Source organism: Maniola jurtina, chromosome 8 (assembly GCF_905333055.1).
Source record: "Maniola jurtina chromosome 8, ilManJurt1.1, whole genome shotgun sequence".
Lineage (NCBI taxonomy): Eukaryota > Metazoa > Arthropoda > Insecta > Lepidoptera > Nymphalidae > Maniola > Maniola jurtina.
In genome coordinates, this window is record NC_060036.1 from 14,427,451 (window position 1) to 14,440,406 (window position 12,956).

Below are 12,956 nucleotides of genomic sequence, written 5' to 3' on the forward strand. Positions count from 1 at the left end.
GGACAAGGACAACGCTCTACGTAAGCAACATCAGTGCGTCTCACTCGTGTGATAAGATCATGCCAGTGGCAGTGCCAGTAGCCGTGCCATGTGGGCGACGATAGACTGGCGGAGAGAGTGAGTGTCGTTTCGTTAAATAGCAATAGTTCCTAGTGGCACAGCTATAGTATAGTCCGTACAAAGACTTATCACGTGCCATTTTAACTCTATGGGACAACTGTCATCCCAAAAGTACGGTCGCCTTTAAAATAAGGACTAAAATCGTACTTTTGACATGATATTTGACACATAAAGTTAAAATGGCGCGTGAGGAGTCATTTTTTACGCATTACATAAGCCAATCAAATTGATTGCGATTGTCACACTGTAGCTGTCAAACTTTGGTGCTAGGCCATAGACATCACTACCATGGACTAATAGTCACGCAAACTCCGATGATTTCTTTTGCTAATCAAAAAACTAAGGCTAAGATCTATAGAGCGTACGTAGACTTTGCTCAAACTTAAGTTCCAGTTAAAACAAGACAGATTTATGCCAGCGTTACAACACTGTCTTGTTTTAACATTGCCTCAAGTCTGAACACAGTCCATGTTCGTTCTAATAGGTCTCAGTCTAAGACTAGTCTGCTCTGTTCTCGTTGTAGCTCGATATGTCCCAAGTTGATATTATCGTTATATAGTGTTGTACATAAGACTCGCTGCCAGTCCTCGCTCTTCGGTCGCCAATCATTCACTATAATTAGGCTATATTCGAATTTCGAACACGACCGTGCAGTTATAGGCACGTGACCGGGCCGTGTTCTGTCAGGAAAAATAAAAACTATTCTTTGAATGTCAAAAATTCATCTACTGTGTAGAAGCACCTTTCTATTAGCCACCGTTTAAGCCTTAATTGAAATAAGTTTAATGGAAGTTCTCTAAACGCCTTTGGTATTTTATTGTAAACTATGATTGATTTTACTGCGCAGTTTTTTAATAGAATGGCACTTTTACAGCCTGGCATTCTTTTTTTTGTGGGATCCCTAAGTAGAACTTTACTTTTATCTCCTAAATTTAAGCTTGGTACATTTATAAGACTTTACGCCTAGTAGGAGAGGTACACCTACAGTTCGTCGTGAAGAGTAGGTACCTACAGCTGACGCTAGAAAAACTTTTTCAGCTTAAACCTGCGCAGTGGGTAATTTATCAGTCTGGTGGTACGACTACGAAGTGAGGCGCAAGGTAGGTGTGTCTATCCCGCGCAATCTTTAGTACCTTCCGCTTCCCTCGCTGTAGGAAAGAGCAGTATACCAGTCGCCAGTAATGAAACAAATCGAAATGATTCCGTCTCACTCATATGATTTACACAGGTATACTGTGTAAGGAAGATCGAATGATTAACCAACCGCCCTTCGATTTATTTCTTTATTGGTTAAACAACACTATCTTTTTGCCTGACAATCTGTACGCGACCGACGTCAGCGTCACATAACGATACGTGGTCCAGCCATGTCCCACACTGTACGGTTCTGTGCAAATACCCCCTCAATATTACCTTGTGAACAAAATTCTAAACTATATAATATTATTATTATCTATTTGTATGCATATAGGATGTGTATAATGTTATTTTTAAGTGTATTAAAGGCATTCCATGTAAGTGAAAAAAATGCGGTGGCGTGTACTTGGTTTTTTTTTGAGAATAAATCTTGTGGAAAACTAATTATATTTTCAAATGGTTTGTTTTGTACGTGTTCGTTAACAATAAGTGCCATCCGTTGCATATCCCTCACCGACTGTAAGGCTTAGATCTATAGAGCATACTTTGATTTTGCTCAGACTTAAGTTTCAGTTAAAACGAGACAAAGTTATGCCAGCGATATAACGCTGTCTTCTTTTAACAGTCTGAGCAAAGTCAAAGTGCGCTTTTAGACCTATGGGGAGCTCTATCAGCAACACGGAACATTCTCGAAATATCACAAATTGTGGCTAATTCTCTTGTACACAATCTCTGAACTAAAAGCAACGGGTCTAAAAATATTGCTATCGCTTTTATAATGCTTCATTCGGAAAAGGATAGCACTAGATTTAGGCTGAGATCTGTAGAGCGCATTTTGACTTTGCTCACACTTAAGACACTGTTAAAACGAGACAGCGTTATACCGCTGTCATAAATCTATCTCGTTTTAACGGAAACTTAAGTCTAAGCAAAGTCAAAGTGTGCTCTATTTTTAACCTTAGACCTGTCCATTTAGTTTTGAGATTGTGTACAAATACAATTAATTAACCACGGTATATATCCCTAGAAAACGACATACTTTGATTTTGGTAACTTTGGATCGCTAGTCCTTGTAAATATTGCGCTCCTTTTGGTCACATACAGAACTATTGTACTAAGCCTAAGGTTTTCAAACTCTACTTTCGATTACTGTTTTATCTCAAGTTTTAATCTTTTTATGGGTCAATCATTAGAAGTTTATAATATTTAAAATACTTTTCACGTAATAGTAGTAGTAATGCTGATTCGGCTGTACACATTAAACTAGTGGCTGGTCGAAAAAATAGTGCTATCCTTTTCCTAAAGAAACATTGAAAAAAGGATAACAATACTCAATTTAGTTTACACATTTGTTGTAACTGAATTAGCAGCATTTTTGCATTATTTGATCATTTTCGTCCTATAAATAACAGTCTAAAGAGACCAATGCAGTCGACCCACGGAGGCCTCTATACTATATCCACGGAAAGAAGTTAGCACGTATAGGGCTCTCTCTGTTACGTTATCCCATACAAATGATAGAGACAAAAATTTCAGTAGGCGTTGACCATTTTGAGTTACGAACCAATCACAAACGAAACCGTTTTCGAATACATGTTTGTGATTGGTCGGTGACTCAAAATGGTCCCCTCTGAGATTTTAGTCTCTATCATTTGTATGGGATTACGTAACAGAAAGAGCCCTATATTAACTTCTTTCCGTGTAATCGTGCATGGTGTGAGCGCAAACTACTACATACACCACTGGTAGTCATTGGGACTAACACGGTGACCACTCATCTAGTCACGCCGAATCTTTCGTCAGACCACTGAATGGTTTTTCTTACACTGCGTTATTTTCTTTTTTTTTCATATAAAAAGGGATATATCAAGTCCGTGTCGCCGTTTAGAACCTCATCGGTACAGTTCAACGTTCTTGAATGTTTCATCAACATAAATATTAAAATATACAATACTTACCACGTTGCCTTTCAATATAGGATGAAATTTTTTTCCAATAAAATGTTTTAAGTAAAATCCAATTGAGTTTTATTTGTCTGAATTTTAACCTCTATCTTCTATCTCTTTGGTAAAATTTTGTGAAATGAAAGATTTCATAACTTTAGTATTTTATTAAAAAAGAATTATAGATACTTTTTTTATATAAAAATACTTCCGAGCTTGTATATTTCAAACTCAATGCTCTGTAGCGCAGCACAGAACATTTTTCACTGCCAAGTCATTATCTACTTTGCACACGTTGAAATAATATCGAAAATCAATTAACACACTAGTCGTACTTTTCCCTTTAATCTAGTGCCAATTGATTTTCGATATTATTTTAACCTGAGTAAAGTCGATAATGGTGTGGCAATGAAAAATGCAATTTGCGCTGCGCCTCACCGCTCTCTAAGAGATCTAATAAACCTATGCGCTAAGTATGTATTTACATTATGTAGGAAAATACGTAGCGCATAGTCAAAGTTTCGTTTACTTCAGAAACATGTGAGAAAATATCCATCCCCATATCTTTGAGAAATTATTATACTTATAAAACGCAAAACAATTGCTAAGTATACTATACAATTTTAACTGTAACAACTACTCCGTTGTACGATTGATTGACAAAAACCAACGAATAAATAAAATTATTTAAATATACTATAAACCCAATATGGGTGTTTAGTTATAACAATAATAATCAAGGTCCAAACGCACTTACGCTGCGCGCGCGACGTGATGCGGCAAATATAGTTTGTATGGAGCAAAGCGCGCCGAGGCGTAAGTGCGTTCAGACCTTTAATATAATTTAAAGTCCCGATTTTTCAATAGCCTAATAAGTTTGACAGGTGTTTATAGGAATTCTGATAAATAAAATTTATTTGTTCACACATTATGGTATTTAAAAAATTTAAGCAATTAAAAGATCGGCCTTTAATAAATTAAATAAGTATTAACACATACCTATTATATCTCTGAGGGATGTTTTAAAATCATAATTACATAATACGTGGAGCTGGCGAAAACGTGTAAATGCACGAAACACGAAATAAAATTTTACAGGAGCAAAAGACTGAGGAATGAAAACTGTTTAAACTTTACTGTTGTACTGTTGAGACTGCTTTGATCATAATCACAAAATTCGGGCTTAATTTACAGTTTTAGACCATGTGGCTTGTAAATGAGTTCTTGGAGTCATGAACATCGGTATTCAATTTCAGTACAGTTTTAGGCTGTTTTGGTTGGAAATGAGTTCAATTCAGTGGGCTGAAAACATCAAGATTAAAATATCTACGCGTATAAGCCTCACAACGAGCTCACCTATGGTCTTACGAAAAATCAATTGAAATAGGTACTTTTTAAAAAAACTTCGCGAAAACTTCAGAAATCTATTCATACAATGAACAGTTTTTATCAGTCTTTTAACAGGTAAGAAACCACCCTCTACATAAAAGTTGTAAGCAATCTTCCCCATTGTCGATGTCGATATTGGATCTTACACTTATCACCTTCGTTCACATTGCACCAATAGATAGCGGGGTTGTTCCCGTTGAGTCATACTCCCGTAACACTATGACAGTTTTTTTTTCTTCTTGTAACAATTACGTAAGTACGTTTTACGTAAGTTTTATGAAATGGTGGAAATTAAGGACACGAATAAAGTGGCGTTATATGTCACAGAGTGGCTCAAGGATAATATTTTTCTCGTTCAGCTACACTGTCACACACGAATGTGACTCATCCGGAAACTAAATTCCTCTTGTGTCACATTAGGACTGAAGAGGAATTTCACCCGTTGTGTCAGTGTTACTCACGAGAGTGTGACCCAATGGGAACAACCCAAAAAAAGTATTTTGAGTGTTCGGCAGCTCCATATAGTTATATCTCTTGCGGCGGTTGGTGCGTCTGGTGCGGTTGGTGCGCGTGGTGCGGCTCGTGCTTGAGGCGGCGGTGGCGGCGCAGCGCGCTGTCGTCGCTGAAGTGCTTGCCGCACGCGCCGCACTGCCACACGCGGCCCAGGTGCGCCTTCATGTGGCGAGACAGCCCTATACGACAACACCATTAGTATCAGGAACTTTTTATTATTTTGAGTAGATAATACTGGTCAAGTGCAAGTCAGACCCGCGCGGGGGTTCCGTACTCGGGTATTTTTCCGACATTTTGCATGATAAATCAAAAACTATTATGCATAAAAATAAATAAAAATCTTTTAGAATGTACAGGTAAGGTCCTTCCATATGATACCCCACTTGGTATAGTTATCTTACTTTGAAAATTGAAAATACTATCTAATTATGTTTATTCATGAACACATTTTTTTTGATGTAAACCACTAATTCACGTTTTTCGGATTTACCCTTACTTGTGCTATAAGATCTACCTACCTGCCTCATGATTCTAGTTCAACGGGATGTACCCTATAGGTTTTCTTGACATACACGACAGACGGACAGACAGACAACAAAATGATCCTATAAGGATTCCATTTTTCCTTTTGAGATACGGAACCCTAAAAACGCGTTTCTCACCGGAGGCGTGCAGGAAGCGCTTGGGGCAGAGCGCGCAGTCGTGCACGGGCGCGGGGTCGGCGGGCGCGTGGCGCCGCGCGTGCGCCGCCAGCGCGCCGCGCTGCGTGAAGCTCTTGGGGCAGCGCGCGCACGCGAACGGGCGCACCGCTGGGGAAGACACGCCCAGTGTTACTGCCGAGCTTTTAGCTGCTTCTTCTCGGTATTCTGAGCCAGGCGCAGAGCCAGCCCTCAATAAAGGTTATGCTCAAAATCGGCCAAGTGCGAGTCGGAATATGAAATCGCTAAATAGTGATTAAGTAGATGATATATGTATCAACCCAACTTCACTAAATGGTTAGCTCCACTAACACATGCGTAAGGCATGTGCCTCTCTGGAGCCACCCACTTTCTTTACAAGTCGTTACTTGTTGCAAATATGAGTCGGCATCGTAAAAGCTCCGCATTAATTGATGCGGATGCGGATGCAAATGTATGAATTAATGCGAATTGCGGATGCGGATGCGAATATCCGTAACACCCCTGATGTGGATGTAATCCAAGGTTTTCGAGGAGGCGGGAACTCACGTCGGTGCACCAGTGCGTGCCGCGTCAGCACCTCTCGCTGCGTGAAGCTGAGCCCGCAGCTGGCGCAGCGGAAGGGGCGCTCGCCGGTGTGCGTGCGCAGGTGCCGCTTGAGCACGGCGCGCGTGGAGAACTCCCGCCCGCACTCGGGGCACCGCGGACGCCTGAACAGACCACACCCTAATCATATAGTAGAATCTAATGATGAGTTTGAATGCTACAGGCATAAGGGCGCCCAATCGACATTGAGCTATGCAGCGCTGTGCTGTGTGCTCAGCTAAGCTAACTTTCTGGTGCTTTTTTTAGGGTTCCCTACCTCAAAAGGAAAAACGGAACCCTTATAGTATCACTTTGTTGTCTCTTTGTCTGTCTGTCTGTCGTGTCTGTCAAGAAATATGTGACTGACATTGCACAGCACAGTATAGCTAAGGCTCCGATGTTGTTTCAAACAGTTTGTTATCGTTACATACATTCATTAAAATGGTTTTCTTTGATATTTTGTTTTGTAACAACAAGTATAATGGTTACGAATTTGCTGAAGCAACCATGCCTATGTGTTGATTGGTCACCCTTATCATCAAAACAAGTCTAATTATACTGAAATATTTGACTTACTCATTCTTTTTTTTTGTGACCTCATTTATTGTTTTTCCATTTTCTTTCGTTTTATTATTTATCATCGTTGTTGGAGTTGATTGTTCCTGAAACAAAATAGAATTTTAAAAACATGGAAACATAATATAACATGTAGTGAAAGATAGAGATACGTTTTAACAGAAATCGAAAAAATATTTATTCAAATAAATTTTCCAAAATGCTTTCGAATCATTAAGTGAATCTATTATTGGTCAAAACAGTCAAATGCGAGTCGGACTCACACACGAAAGGTTCCGTACCATAGTACAAAAAATAATGCTTGTTTTAATTTTCATAGCGGACATATTGAAATTTTGTATTATTAGTTGTTATAGTGGCAATAGAAACAAACATCCTGCAATAATTTCAACTCTCTACCTGTTACGGTTCATGAGATACAAGCGGCTGACAAACAGACAGACAGACAAAGGCTTAAAAATACGGTCTCGTAGACTCACGGAACCCTACAAACTAAATACTAAATACCTCTTCAATTTGAACGAACTCCAAAGTGATCTGTCTGCAATCGCCTGTCTCTACCTGTATCGTTCTGTACTCTTCTATCATTTGCAGCTCATTTTGGTGTCTCTTCAGAATGCCCATCTCTACAAGTATTGAACACAGGAACTCAGTGACGTCCGGACACAATTCTGTTGGTTTAGTTTGACTAGGTTCTTGAGGAATGTCCTGTAATAATAAACTTTCTATTTAAGTATACCAACATACAGCTCAAACAGCTGGGTAATGATAGATTTCCATCATGAAAGGATTTTGCAGCATTCTGATCTTTACAAAACCTAAATCTATGCAGACTAATGGAAAAAGCTACTAATGCTGTCTGTTGAATTAACCAATTCGGACACAATTTTGTACAGACATACACCCTTAGATAGACATTTTAAGGGATAAGGATGGACATAGGCTACTTTTTATCCCACAAAATCAGAGTTCTCATGAGATAATCTAAGCTGTATTATGTAAATAGTATTATATATAAAAGAAGAAATTGACCAACTGTCTATTGATTCAAAATGTGCAAAAAAAATACAATAAATTCAAATTCAAATTATTTTTATTCAATTAAACTTTTACAAGTGCTTTTGAATCGTCAAAATAATCTACCACTGGTTCGGAATGCTGTTCCTACCGAGAAGAACCAGCAAGAAACTCGGCGGTTGCTCTTTTCAAATGTACAATTTACAATAATATGCCATACTGTATACAAGCAATTGCAGCGCCGTATATTGCTGGAGCGAATCAAATCCAAGCTTTTTTGTCATTTACATAATCTTCGATTGTATAATAAGCTTTTTCCAGGAGCATACTTTTAATAGATTTTTTAAACTTGTGTAAAGGCAAGTCTAAAATTGATTGTGGAATTTTATTATAAAATATTACACTCATTCCCACAAACGATTTTCCCACTTTCCTGAGGCGGAGCGTAGGATATGCGAGCCTATTACGGTTTCTAGTTTGCCGGTCGTGGAAATCACCGATTTTTTTGTAACTATGAATGTTTTGTCGTACAAAAATTATATTAGCGTAAATATATTGAGAAGCTACTGTAAGAATACCTATTTCCTTAAATTTCTCTCGTAGGGAATCGCGCGGTTTTAAATTATAGATTGCGCGTATTGCCCTTTTTTGTAATACGAAAATTTTTCCAATATCTGCCGCTTTACCCCATAGTAAGATTCCGTAAGACATAATACTGTGAAAATAGGCAAAATATACAATTTTTGCAGTTTCCACATCAGTTATCTGTCGAATCTTTCTAACAGCGTAAGCAGCAGAGCTGAGTTTACCAGCAAGTGTTGATATATGGGCGTTCCATTGAAGCTTTGCATCTAAAGTTATCCCTAGGAACACGGTAGTTTCTTCTACTTTCAACATATCATTATTTACCATTAAATTAAAATCATTTGCCGTCTTAGTATTGGGCAATGCGAATTCGACACACTTAGTTTTCTTTGCATTTAAAAGCAAATTATTAACAGTAAACCAATGAGTAACCTGCGATATGGTTCTATTTACATCGTCAAAATTATTATAATTTCTATCGACTTTAAAAATCAAAGACGTATCATCAGCAAATAGTACAATATCGCAATCATTTTGGACGAAATATGGTAAATCGTTTATATATACCAAAAACATGAAGGGACCTAAGATAGAGCCTTGTGGAACACCCATTAGTGAGGCTGATCCGGATGACTTCACATCATTTACACATACAGTTTGTATACGATCACTGAGGTAGGACGCAATGAGACTAAGCGCAGAGTCTTTGATTCCATAGTGGTTCAATTTAGCCAAGAGAGTCTCATGCGAAACGCAATCGAATGCTTTAGACAAATCACAGAAAATTCCAATAGCATTCTGTGAGTTCTCCCATGCATCGAATATATGCTTTAAAAGCATTGCGCCCGCATCGATTGTTGATCGACCTTTAGTAAAACCATACTGCTCCGAATGAAGTAATTTATTCAGATTAAAGTGCTGGAGCAGTTGGTTGAGCATAATTTTTTCAAATATCTTGCTAAAAGTCGGTAAAATTGAAATTGGCCTGTAATACACAATCAAAATACTTAATTCATCTAATTACCTACCTATATAATATAGTTCATTGTGGAAACAAAAAAAAAACATTTGTTTTAAATGTTCTTAAGAATTCTTTTAATGTTAATCATAAAACTAAATAGGTAGACTGAAAGCATTGCAAACCTCCACATTTTTATCCACAGCGCCGTCCATCCATATATTAAGTGTACTATCCAATCCATTTTGTTGTAACTCAGTTTGTACAATTTCTAACGGCTTTTCAAACGCAAGCATAAGCTGATCTCTTGACATGGTCACTAAATGACTGTCTAAAGATGTGTCTGACTGACTGATTGTCCAATCTGACTGGCCAACTGTGCCATTTAACTGATTATTATCTGTACTGTGTAACTGAGCATTTGTACTATCTAATTGATTGACTGACTGACTGACTGCACATAGTGGCTGAGTGACTGAGTGGATAATTGAACAGACTGGCTGACTAATTGGACAGACTGACTGACTATTTGGAGAAACTGACTGGCTACTTGAACATACTGACTGGATAATTGAACAGACTGGCTGATTAATTGAACAGATTGACTGACTAATGGGAGAAACTGACTGCCGTGACCGGCTACTTGAACATACTGACTGGATAATTGAACAGATTGGCTGATTAATTGAATAGACTGACTGACTAATTGAAGAAACTGACTGGCTACTTGAACATACTGACTGGATAATTGGGCAGACTGTCTGGTCGATTGGAGAGATTGACTGTCTGACTGGACAAACAGATTGACTGATAGGACAGACTGACTGACTGATTGGGCAGATTGACATACTGCCCAATAAAGCCTTATGCTCTTCTTGTTCAGCACTAAGCTTTTTAGGTGTTCTTGCCTGTACAGCAAGTAAGTGATTTTTTAGTTTAATGTATGTACTATCACATTTCTTTCGGAACTCATAATATTTATTCAATTTATTGTGGCACTCAGTGCATATTGCGTTCGGTAGACAATCTTCTCGTGTAATCTGCAAAAGATGATAAATCTATACATGTGTGTGATGATAGCCTATGATTAAGATAGCTGCCTTCTGTTCGGTAAGTCAGGAAATTGATCCTGGCCATGCACCTGTAACTTTTCAGAGTTGTGTGTTTCAAGCAATCAAGTATCATATGCTTCAATGGTGAAGGAAGACATTGTGGCTAGGCTAGACCTAGAAGCTTATGGTAAATCATATATTATGGTATATTTATGGTAAATCAAGTACAAAATAATATGAAACATCTATTCACATTCTATCTCATTCTCATAATTTCTTATTTCATTTCATGGAGTTTTAAATCATAGTGGATTAAGATACTAAAGATAGTGTTCCGACTAGATTACTATGTGGGGTTCTTTTTTCTCTCTGGGCTGGTTTCCGCACTTAAATGTTTCCATCCGATGTGCAAAACGTGGGGTTATTCAAGGGGTGGATCAACTGAAAGACCGGCAACGCAGTAGCGGTTCAAATGTTCATGGGCAGCGGTTATCACTTAACATCAGGGGAGTCGCCTGATCGTTTGCTCACAATTTTTATTTAAAAAAAAGAAGTTTTTGTTTAAAAAGCTATTCCATACCTCATAGCCAACACACATCAATATTCTAGTGGCGAGCACGGTGCAGATATCACTTTTATTGGTAAAAATGGGAACACTCTCCTTAGTTTCCTCCAGACACAGTCTGCACAGCCCGAGTACTCCCTCAATAGGCTCTATACACTCTTTTACATTCCTACGCTTATAAGTCCGCATATTTACGATTTACGAAACGACCTCGGCGAAAAATGAAATTAATGTTTATAACCTCTAAACTGTAAGGGTTACTGGTATACAATATTTTTAATTACAAGTATTTTATTTATGTTTTTACGTTAAATCAGTCATTTCGATTTAGAATTATTGTTTCACTTTCGTATTGATTATTTCAATCAAATTTTAGTTTTATTTTTTTTTATTTTTTTTCTCTCGTCTGGCTTTACACTGATTAGCCAATGTCAAGTTTGTAGTTATTTACAAGTTAGGAAACTATATGTATAAGTATGGACTTCGTCTGTACCGGCGCCCGCCGACATGCACGCGGCGCCCCTTTAGAGCGCTTCCCAGTCAGTTCCACTAGCAATAAACACCAGCAGAACACAAAAACCGGCCACTTCTAACAAAAAAACACTCCAAAAAGTCACAACACGCGCGCCAGCAAACGCCACCACAGACGAAGTCCTATTTATTTGTTATTATAACAGTCCATTTTAAAATCACCAAAATTTCAAAATTCCACTATTTCACAGATGAAAGAAAAAAATTTTTTTTTATTTTTTTTTACGGCCCTGGATATGACTCTTTTAGCCATCATCCGCACGAGAGCTTGTTTCACGTCCATTAAAAACGCATTCAAATAGAACAAAATGTGCATTCCCGAGTGTCTGTTCAGACGTCAATGCTTTTTTAACGCGCACTTTATATTTTCAGCGCAACGCCGGGTTTTAACGCAACGCTTTTTTAACGCTCTTGCGAATTAGGAAAATTTTTGCCGCCATTTTCCCATCTCCCGCCAATTGTCTTTTCTTTTTTTAATTCAACTCGAGGCAAAGGCAATGTCGCTTACATGTATGGTTTATACAGATTGAAGATTCTGGGTGGCAGCACTGTCGCGGCCAGGATTTATAAGAGACCGAAGTTATTGGCAGCTCCGTGAACTTGATTAGCTATTCGTGGTCTGTGATTAGCTATGTTAAAAATTCTGAGAACTAAGTTGTAAATTTTTTATAATTGCAAAGTAAAATTGACAGTTATTTAGGTATTAAATTTTAATTTAGATTAAGGTTTACATTATAATTATTATTATTTTCCGGACTATATGTATTAACTATAATAGAGTTAGCTAGGATATAACACAAATTATGAAATGCGTATTTCGATATAATTGTACAAGTTATAAGAAAATTCTAAACATCTTGATTACAAAATCTATTCGAATAATAACTATGTAAGCTAAGTACTATTATTACAAGTTACAACCAACCTATTAATTTGGTACATCATGCTTCATGCTAAATACTTTGCAGTTCACTACTAACTATGTCTGGTAGGTCTATGAATCCCAGTAATTAGCACATAACTACAGATCCACAGTTACTTATAAGTGACGTATAATATTTAGCAATTAACAAGTAGATCGCAATCACTGTCAATTATATTTAAAGTATTTAATATTCAGATTGGAATTATATTGAAATGGTAGTAATTTAATTATAGGTAGGTACTTGAAAAAAAAATGGAAATAGGTAGGTACCTAGTTACCTAGTTAGTTATTTACGTTCAAGTATAACTTGCACAATTCAACTTGAAGAAGATTATTATTTGTTACTAGCTGATGCCCGCAGCTTCGCCCGCGTGGATTGGTCA

General features: G+C 37.6%; 1 protein-coding gene across 3 annotated transcripts; it reads right to left on the bottom strand.

Annotated features, from left to right (window-relative positions):
• Window positions 1-1,165: 1,165 nt before the first annotated feature.
• Window positions 1,166-12,684, bottom strand: LOC123867575 (zinc finger and SCAN domain-containing protein 12-like). 3 transcript variants are annotated; one of them, XM_045909667.1, is made up of 7 exons: window positions 12,574-12,684; window positions 9,686-10,540; window positions 7,448-7,648; window positions 6,941-7,026; window positions 6,329-6,505; window positions 5,765-5,911; window positions 1,166-5,281 (listed from the first exon to the last, which is right to left on the bottom strand). In XM_045909667.1, exons 2-7 carry the CDS (start codon window positions 10,346-10,348, stop codon window positions 5,047-5,049), a joined length of 1,509 nt encoding a protein of 502 aa, XP_045765623.1. In that variant the 5' UTR covers window positions 10,349-10,540; window positions 12,574-12,684; the 3' UTR covers window positions 1,166-5,046. The 3 variants fall into 3 exon arrangements, with proteins under 3 accessions (XP_045765623.1, XP_045765622.1, XP_045765621.1); XM_045909666.1 differs by lacking the exon at window positions 12,574-12,684 and adding an exon at window positions 11,133-11,510 and having other exon boundaries at window positions 6,329-6,489; XM_045909665.1 differs by lacking the exon at window positions 12,574-12,684 and adding an exon at window positions 11,133-11,510.
• Window positions 12,685-12,956: the final 272 nt, after the last annotated feature.